This window comes from Triticum urartu, chromosome 5 (assembly GCF_003073215.2).
Source record: "Triticum urartu cultivar G1812 chromosome 5, Tu2.1, whole genome shotgun sequence".
In the NCBI taxonomy this organism is placed as follows: domain Eukaryota; kingdom Viridiplantae; phylum Streptophyta; class Magnoliopsida; order Poales; family Poaceae; genus Triticum; species Triticum urartu.
Genome location: NC_053026.1, coordinates 636041798 through 636051912, shown reverse-complemented (window position 1 = coordinate 636051912; position 10115 = coordinate 636041798). Strand labels below are relative to the sequence as shown.

At 49.2% G+C, this 10115-nt stretch overlaps 1 protein-coding gene and 1 pseudogene across 3 annotated transcripts; one reads left to right on the top strand and one right to left on the bottom strand.

Moving 5' to 3' along the window:
• The first annotated feature begins 300 nt into the window (after positions 1–300).
• Positions 301–4338, top strand: LOC125511459. 3 transcript variants are annotated; one of them, XM_048676841.1, is made up of 3 exons: positions 301–1222; positions 2759–2948; positions 3546–4338. In XM_048676841.1, exons 1-3 carry the CDS (start codon positions 674–676, stop codon positions 4205–4207), a joined length of 1401 nt encoding a protein of 466 aa, XP_048532798.1. In that variant the 5' UTR covers positions 301–673; the 3' UTR covers positions 4208–4338. The 3 variants fall into 3 exon arrangements, with proteins under 3 accessions (XP_048532798.1, XP_048532797.1, XP_048532799.1); XM_048676840.1 differs by having other exon boundaries at positions 306–1222; positions 2753–2948; XM_048676842.1 differs by having other exon boundaries at positions 309–1222; positions 2753–2939.
• Positions 4339–6984: 2646 nt separating this feature from the next.
• Positions 6985–9825, bottom strand: LOC125506405 (annotated as a pseudogene).
• Between the last annotated feature and the right edge of the window lie 290 nt (positions 9826–10115).

The following is a 10115-nucleotide window of genomic DNA, read 5'->3' as shown; positions in this document are numbered from 1 at the left end:
GTTTTAAATACATCAATTTTTATCCATGTTTTCGACAAGTATCTTCGGACGGATGAAGTATATATATAAAAAGGGAACACACGCTTAGTGCCTCGATCGACCGGACCGGATCCAATTACTCTGCATATTTTGCACCACATGACGCGCGTTCACGTTTTCTATAGATACCAGATTATCATGTTTTCGTTTAATCATACACTTATATACTCCAAAAGTCGGTCTTCGTATCCACTCCGGTTGATCACAACTAATACTCGTGAGCTTAATTAAGCGGCTGGTTGATATATAATCGCGTAGTATCACAGGTGGTGCTGACTGCTGACTGACTGGCCGGTGACCACGGGAAAAAGATACAGCGGGAACAGCCAGCCAGCGGGCTTCGTTTAAACGCCGGCCCACCGCGTGCATCCATCCAACTGCTTCTTCTACTTAAGCTGAGCCACCCCACAGCTGCCACACCGGCAGCCACCTCGCTCGTCTCTCCTCTCCCTCCCCACCACTCCTCCTTCTCAGGCTCTCAGCTACCCAAAACCTCGCCGGCCCAGCACAAGTCGAGCCTGCACTGCACGCGCGCAGCCGGCGCATGCATTTTCCGCCGACGCGCGCCGCAGCTCGTCGGCACCAAGGTCGACCGTAGCACGCGCGCACGCAGGACACTCGGCAGTCGGCACCGATGGGGGCGGCGGCGCCGCTGACGCTGCGGGACTTCCTGGAGATGGCGTGCGAGTCCAGCTGCAGCGACGGCTTCCGCTCCTACCCGCGCCGCGTCCTCCCCTGCCCGTCGTCCTCTGACGACGGCGCCCTGGCCACGCAGGCGAAGCTAAAGGAGGAGACGGCGCCCGTGCGGCTGCTCATCGAGGCCGACCTGCGGCGGAGCCCGTCGCGGACGCTCTCCTCCATCCTCTTCCCCAGGAGCCCGCGGTCGCTGGCCGCCATCTCGCGCCTCTCCAGGACCCTCTCGCGGCGGCTCGTCTTCTGGAGGCGCCACCCGGGCGAAGACGACGGCAGCGAACGGGACTCCCTCGGCCTCCCGTCCCCCGTGGTCAGCAGCTGCTCCGCGTCCGAGCACGCCGAGTCGGAGGCCGAGGCGCCTGGCCCGCCGCCCGTCGACGCGGCGGAGGAGAAGCCCGCCTCGAAGCCGTCGCCGTCGCCATCACCGTCGTCCAGCTCGGGCAGCGTCGACGCAGATGACAACCCCGCCGCCGCCGGAGCCAAGCACAAGGTGAGTCCTCCAGCTCCGGCCCAGTCCATTGCTCTGCACGCATATTTGACTAGTTGCCGCTCGCTCGCTCGCCGTCGCCTTGGTGGTGCCCGCGCGTTGAATGCTACGTCAATCATTGCGCGATTTGTTAGTTGGCGCGTCGTAAATACAGTCGAGTTCGGTGATCGATCGCTATGCATATGCATGGGCAGCGCCACTGCATACATGCATGGCTTAGATGGGCACCTCAACAAAAATTCGAAAAATCTCCACATCAGTCACTAGGGAAAAAACTTCTATATCGATCTTGTGTTACGAAATTTAATCACTCTCGATTTTTTCCAAGCGATTTTCTGCAACGCTGGTGATAAAACAATGCATGGGCAGCTGCCACGAGTAGAGGTCGTAGGGGGACTCAAGTATAGGGACGGAGCGGGATGGGCTCTCCGTGTGTTATTGGTGAGCCCAAAATATTCTCTCTTGATTTCGATGTGATGGAGACGACGACTAGTGTAATAAGATTGTACCCGGACCCCTGCCCCCGCGCGTGCGTCCTTGTCAACTCGAGTCATCATCCACGGACCGACACCCGGCTGACTGCGTAAACAGCTTCCAGCTCGCTGACATGTGGGGCCACAGCAGTAGTATACTCCCTCCCGGAAAGGTGCATTGCGACGTGCCTCAGAAATGGGGGTGCCTTTTTTACCGTGGCATGCAGCTGGGTGCTTCAGTCTAGACACCGAAAAAGCTCTTTAATTCTAGGGGAAGTATAGACAAGTTATTACCCCCACTCACCGAGTGATGTACGTACGGGCACATTATGAGTGGAGTGAAGAGGGAGCAGTATGTGATGTGCTAGCTAGCTGTGTGCCTGTGTGCTCCGGCAGTACGGTGCGGTGACATCGGTTCGAGTGAGCTCACCAATTTATAACAGCCAGCTTCCGCCATTGCTGATTCAAGACGGCATCTATCTACCTAGGCAAGGCTAACTAATCGCTCGTCCGCTTCACCGCTCGTGGAGTGGAACTCATAAATTTTGGCAGATGAAGTGTACTTTTCCGTGGTGGTAGTAGCGTCTTGCTCAGGTATGTATCGCCCACGGTGGCACCGACACGTCATGCTCGAGCACCTACGTCTGCTGGCCAGCTGCCACGAAAACGCCAAGCCGCGTTCTCTCCTCCACAGGCCGCAGCCACCATCGCGGTGACCACCGGAATGAATGGCCCGATGATCCACCAAGGTTGTCAGCAACAAAAAAAGAAGAGTGTATCTACATCTATGTGTCTGACATTTGCAACGCGACGCTGCTCTTTTGGTTCCATCCCTGTGGTGTGGAGCACGTCTTCCGTCAGAAAATACTGTATGTAGATCAAGGAGAAGAAGCCGATCCAACCACCCCAAATGGGTTGGGACGTACGTTGGGTTGGTTTTCGATTGACAGTGTGGCCCTTTCTGTTTGGCATGTCCTTTTTGCCTGCTCTTCTTCCCTGTGTATGTAAGTGGTTAAAATGATCGAGATGGTAAATTAAACAGTGCGTGCGTGCGTTGCAGGAGCAGCTAACACATGGTGGCGATGCCGTGGGGTCGACGGAGGAGGAGAAGCAGCAGCTGAGCCCCGTCTCCGTCATGGACTTCCCCTTCCACCACCACCACCACGACGACGACGAAACGAGCGACGCCGGCACCTGCTACTCGCCTGCTACCCCCTTCCAGCACTGCCTCCCCGATGATCCCGAACGTACGCTACGTAAGCTTTCTCTTCTCCCGGATTAATTCATCGGTGCCGTACGTGGTCGATCAATGTTGGTTAGCGTGCCACGCCGGAGTAGGCACCGTGATCTTCACACCGCTTGCTCGGACACGACACTATGGGCATTAAAGCCGCCTCAGCTGAATCTCCAACCTCCAGATCGACCCACGGTCCAGACTCCAGAGCTCCATCGAAACCGTTGAGTAGTCCCCATTGCCCATTGGACTGGACCACAGGCAGCCGCGTTGAGCTCTCCCCGGTTGGCGTGCCGGCCGGTCTCCTTTGGCTGGCCGGCTTGGCTAGAGACCTCCCATGAATTGACCCTTGCCGCCATGCATGCATGCTACGATGAGCAGCGGAATCTAGGCCGCCGCATGTGATCGTGACGCTTGTCGAGTCGATCAAGTATACATACTCAACGCATCGTGCGCAGTAAATAAGTTTTTCGCAACCTGGAGAGTCGTACTACGTATGAGCAGCACTAGGTCAACCATCAAGAGCGAGCACTGTAATTTTCATGGATCGATCTAGTGTTATTAACAACTCACAGCCGTTGATTTAATTAACCTCGTCGATGCATGGGACTGACTGCAGGGTCGAACAAGGCGCAGGCGCAGGAACTGCTGCTGCTGCACAAGATCCGACGGCTCCACGGCCTGGCGCAGCCGGTGGGCCCCGTGGATCTCGAGGCGCAGTTCGGCACCGAATCTGATCGCCAGTCCGCGGAATCTGACGACACGCACACCCAGACGAGCAACTGCAACTGCAGCAGCACCAGCGCCGACGGCGGCAAGGCGGCGACGTGGTCACCACGGTGCAGGAGCTACACCGATCGTGAAGCAGAGCGCGAGCCTGACGAGCCCTCGCGCCTCCTCGCGCGACTCCTCAAGGACGACGACGGCACGGCAGTTACTTCGGGTGCTACGGAACGGCTGCTCCTGGACTTCTTCGAGGAGGGGCTCGACCGGCGCCGCTCGTCGGAGGCAGGGCCAGTGGTCGGCGCGGTGAGGCCGTCGGACGACGAGTCGGCGCTGGTTCGTGCTGCACAGGAATGGGTGCAGGGCGCCGGGACGCGGTGGGGCGCGGAGGACGTATTGTACGCCGGGGAGGCGGCGCTGGCGGACATGGACCGGGGTCGGCGGTGGGTGCGCGCCGGCGAGGAGGAGCGGGAGGTGGGCGCGGCGTTGGAGGGGCTGGTGATGGACGCGCTGGTGGCCGAGCTGGTGCGCGACTTGGCATTGGCAGCACGGCGTTGACGTACGGTGTAAAATATGTGCACGTCGTGCGCGTACCCGTGTGCCGCTGGTTTGGTCTGGTAGGAAAGGTAGACGCGTTGAGTCTTGAGTGCACGTTATTAACTGGAGTGTTAAAACATGACGTGGTTTCACATGCATGGTTGGGTGGTGCGCAGTGGCGGTACCAGGATCAAAACCTTGTGATGTCAAACTTTACTAGTAATTTTTTTAGATCATAAACAGGAATAAAAAACATCTTACCTCACAAATTTATCCATTTATCAAACCAAAGACCTGACAAAATAAATCTATTACTAAGAAAAAGGCAAATATGCAATTCTTATTCTTAATCAAAATAATCTCCTACATCCTGAATCCTAATATTGCTAGTGAGAGAAAAAGTGGAAAATATGAAGTGTATTGCTGTTTTTGCTCATAAAACAAACTCCTTGTAGAAGTAGAAAAGTGGAGGGCCTTGCCTTGTGTTGGATCAGATACAGAGTGCAGACTAGTACAGTAGTATTGATTCAGAGTTTCAGACGGACAATTCATGTGCAGCCGCGGGTGCGCCGCTCGTGGCTCGCTGGACGGCCCAAGGTGGTTGTTCCTCGCGTCTCATGTGCAGGGTCCAGCCAAAGATCACCGGCGCCTGGATGGGAAGTCTGGAGACGATGTGCTGCGGCGGCCGTCCACTGCCATTGGAGAGGTATGTGTGAAGGGGAGGCAAGGAGATCACGTAATTTGGGGATCAAGCGATACAGTGCGATCAGTTAAGGGATTTTGGACTTTCTTCTTGCTCTATGGCCCAGTACTGGCCCAACTAATTGTTACAGAAGCAGGGAATAAGAGAATAGATGGGCTTGTCTCAAAAAAAAAAAGAGAATAGATGGGCTTGTGTAGTTAAATTCCAAATATCGCTGGTTCAACGACGTGGTGGTATGCAGACGTGAGACGTGGGGGTCAATGTCGTACGAAAATCCTGTGCAGTCAAGCGACTACACAGTTATAGCGTGGCTTCGCCACTGGTGCGAGCAAATTGATAGTACGTACGTACTTCATATCGAGTACTCACTCCCTCCGTTTCAACTCAAACCATGACACTTGTTTTTGAACGGACGGAGTACTTCGTACCTTGTTGAGGGGAATTGACACCACACACCGTTATGACATCACCTAAATCGTATTTTCTCCTTGGCAAGTTATAGAACGTATATGATTTAATCAAATTAAACTTTGTAAACTTTAACCAAGTTCATAAAAAAATATATTTTCAAACAGCGCTTGCTCGGCATTGTAATATCTTTATCACCGAGACTCTCTTGGCTGGCATGCCTTAATATTGCACATTTTGCAACTTAAAATTCCGACACTTTAGATCTGTTGTTGGTTACTTAGTCAAGGAATTCAAACATTATATGAAAGAACGGGAGTTCAAACAGAGTAAGATTGCTATGTGGCAAAATAGGGTAGCTCATTGTTCCGCTTGTTGGTTGCATAGAGTTTCTTGTTCAAGATCTTGTTATAGCTGATTGTAACCCTATTGAACTGGAACAAAAATCCTTATCCCTCGCAAAAAAAAGCTACTTGTGAGTTGCTTGAATCTTAAATTTGGGTCAGTCGATCTTTTTGGCCGTTGATTTTTGCTTTATGATTCGTGCTGCATTTTTTTTCTTCTGCCTATGCTGCTTGTTGCACTGGGCTTGTTTTTTTTTTCTTGAATACGCACGAGCGTGCGTATTATATTATAAAGAAGGAGTGGGTGAGGAACCCAAATCCACATATGAAGGTTTACATCATGGCTTGTTTGTTTCGACTGACCCCATATTTGGGTAGTCGATTGCCACTGGGCCGAATCCCGTCAAGAGTTCGATCCAGCCTTCATCTCTCTCCCTTTTGTTTGTTTCTTTTGCTTCATTTTTTTATTTCTGTTTCTATGCGTTTTTATTTTTTCTTTTTTCCTTTCCTTTATTAGTTCTTTTTTCTTTGTGGGTTGTTGGCCCTCCCATCTCCCCCTTTGATCTTTTCTGTTCTTTTTTCCTTTATGGTCAGTTTTTTTTTCTTTTGTGGAATTTTTGGATGTTGGGTCAGTGTAAATGTATATTCACAAATACTATAAAGTACACAGAAAGATTGCACTATTATATAATTATTCTTTGCATATCGAAAAATATGCAATTTCAGTGCAAAGTGGTGTGCAAGTTTTTTCTTTTCTTTTTAAAGGGTAATAGCAATGTCATTAATTTATCTTTCCTATAAAACTTCATTATTTTGATTTTTTAGTTACAGGAGTGGTAGATAGCGATGTCGGATCTCCACATGCCACAGTGCAAAGCAATGGCATCTATCACCATGCTCTTCTCTTGAACCATTTGGAATAAAAGGATGCGTGGGTCTTCCGGGTTCCGGCACAAGTCTATCCCACCCTTCATCATTTTTGACATGGTCAAGAGCGAAGCAAAGCTTAGGAAAGTTGCAGGAGCGAAACATTTGGGTAAAATTATGACGGCAGAGTAGCGGCTTTGTAATAATGGGGACAATGTAATATCACTATAACTTCTTAATTAATGGATGAGGCAAAGTGTTAGAAGGGATAATGAGATATTGGTGGAATTGTTGATTGTATTGCTTGAGCCTCGTAGGCATATAAGTATATAGGAGTACAATGACCAATATGGAGTACAAGACAAGGCAGGACTAAATCCTAGTCTTGCCTATACTTACTAATAATCGTATACTCAACACAAAGCTTTTGCCTCCACTTCGAAAATAAACAATACTGGTGGAGACGATAAAGGGCATAATGAATGGTGCAAGCAATTATTTTCAGTAGACATCGTTACTATACCTAGTTGCAAGCTCCGAGCTGAAGAAGAACATAATCACACGCACATCGCATGCATAAGAAGGCAATAGATTATTCTTGGAAGTTGTTACTACTACCAAAGCTGGCCGCGATCACAAACAAGCTGGATACTAGCGCCCTTATGAATTCGTGGTAGCGCCGTTCGTCAGATGCATCGCCTGTCAGACTGTCAGTATTTCCTCCACGGCTTCCTGAAAACAGAGCAACATATCAGTGCTATCCACACACAACCTAGAGCGTCGTTGATACAAGGTCACACAAGAATCTAAGTAAGATTTTCGTACCTCGATACATGCCAAAGTATACTGGACGTCAGCATCTGAAATTTGGTAGTGTACCGCAAGTCTGACACTGCAAATTGAAGGAGTTCAAAATGGAGGCCTAGAAAAAGTTATACATGCATCATATATACTCGTGTGAAATAAAGCAGCGCGCCGCTTTTAAACACAGCCTGCCTATATATCAAGTTGCAGTTAGAGACCAACACAGGCATAAGGATACGCTTATGTTGAGCTTGACAATATATAGAGTAGTACTGAAAGAAAGCAGTTGAGCCAACTGAAGTGAACCTCTTGGAGCCTATTGGCGTTGCAAGCACATTGCGCTGTTCGAGGACTTGACACAGTTTGGCAGGTGATATGCGTGCATCCGCCATATCAAAGAAGACCTAGGGAATACAGTGCAATGTGGATGCATATAATATAATCAGAAAACATCAATCAAACTCTCTGATAGATGGACTAGCAGGACTAACCAAATTGGTCTCCACTGAAGCTAAATCAACTGTAAACTGTTCAATTTTCTTCAGTCCATCTGAACAATTGGACAAGAAAAACAGATTCAGGACTGAACAATGGAATACCGATATAGATAGGATGGAAAAGATTAATATGAAACCTGCTAAGACTTTAGCCTTCCTATGATCATCCGCAAGCTTGCCTACAGTGTCGCGCACTGCAACTTCAGCAGCAGCACAAAGTATTCCTACCTGCCTTATTCCACCACCTAGTGTCTTCCTAAGAATTGTAGCCTGAAAATAGTTTTTTTTTCAGATTATTATTACATGTTCTCTTAAGCAGGCAGCCAAAACATACTACTAGAAGAAATAATGTCCATCATAACCTTGTGTATGAAGGCCTTGGAACCAACAATAACTGATCCAACAGGAGCACCTATCCCTTTCGCTAGGCCTACCTGCACTTCCACGTTTAACAAAGAAATACAGTCACACCTCCTATACCAGCGTGGCCCATTGTATATAATCTGCCATTGTAGAAGTGCCCAGCAAATCGATACGTACCGAAACCGAATCAGCAGCTCTCACAAGTCTATCAACAGGAACCCCAAGTGCCTGACAGATACGATAGCAGTGATGATGTAAAATCTCAGGAGAAGATCGACACACATACTTGGTACTTAGAACATCCGGTTAATTGATCCCATATATAGTACATAGTACTTACTGCGGAGGCATTGAAAATACGAGCTCCGTCGATATGAAGCTTCAGGCCATGGGTTTTAGCAACTTCACCAACCTTATCGGTGTATTCTACAGACAGACACTTTCCTCCGCAACTGCAGCAGCAGCAAGAACAAACACACTATCAATCAGGTAACATAGCATAGCTAGCTACTACTACCTCCGATCCATAACAAGTGTCATGGTTTTGAACTATACTACTCTTTTATTTTTTCATTTCAAAAAGGGAATAGCCAATTCTCTACAGTATCGAGATCCACGCATCCATTTTACTAAACAATTATTCAAAGTACGTAATAGTCACAAAAAAAGGAAAGAGAAGACCACAATGGTCGATACTGCTTACTCCCTCCCAAAATATTACTTCCTCCTTCCAAAATATAAAGCGCATTTGCTTTGCACGGTCTTTGATGCATGACTTTGACTACTTGTACACACCAAGTTCTATGGTACGGGCATGTAAGAATGGTATTATTGTATCTATCTTGCAAAATAATTTTATTTTATATACATTCATAATTTTTATTTATATATATGAATATTATAAGTGAAAATCATAGTTAAAATTGTGCGTCAAAGATGAGAAAAAGTCAACCACATGAATAGTCAAAGTTTTACTCGTATCACTACCACACTAGCCTTCTGCACGATCTCTTTCTCAAAAGAAAAAAGTCTTCTGAATGATCAGTAACATGAGCATCGACAGAGCAACTTACTTTCCCTGTGTGTTCTCCAAGCATATGAGCCGGGTGGTGGGATAATACAGCGACCCATCCCGACTCCTGATGGCGGCAACGATCTTATCGATGTCCATGGTGCCGTCGGCGTTGTTGGCGACGATCCTGGGGTGGACGCCGCCGAGGGTGGAGATGCCGCCGTGCTCGTAGACGTGGATGTGGGAGTTGTCGCCGAGGATGCCTCGCTGCCCCTGGTGTCGCAGTGCACGAGGACGGATATGAGGTTGGCCATGGTGCCGGACGGCACGAACAGCGCGGCCTCCTTGCCCATGATCCGGGCCATCTCCGCCTCGAAGCGGCGCGCGGTCGGGTCCGAGCCCAGGATGTCGTCCTCCACGTCCGCCGCGGCCATGGCGGCGCGCATGGCCTCCGAGGGCTTGGTCACCGTGTCCGAGCGAAGGTCCACTACCTTGGTCGCCATTCTTTCTGAGGCGTGGGTCGGACCGAGAGTGAGTGGAGGGCTGTGGCTTCACTGGAGGTGGCGTCAAGGTCTGGGCGGCGTACGTTGCCACCGAGGACGAGTCGGGCTTTGCAGACGCGGCTAGAGGAAGAGGAGAGGAGGTGGAGCTGGAAGAAGCTACAATATACAGAGACCAAGTGACCAATTAAAATCATCTACATAGATCGGTCAACTCAGTTCGCACCAATTAAAACACACCAAAGGTACGATGTGTCAGGATATATATTCAGTTATTCAGAACACAAGTTGACTCCCTGCTTCTTCTTTTACAAGCACTGAAGATTCGCTGGTGCTAAGTAGCTTCCCTGTCAGAATAGAGTTTTCACCAAGGCCCCCAAGATGCTTTATCTTTAATTCTCTATCTATCTATTTTTCCAGAAAAACTTCTA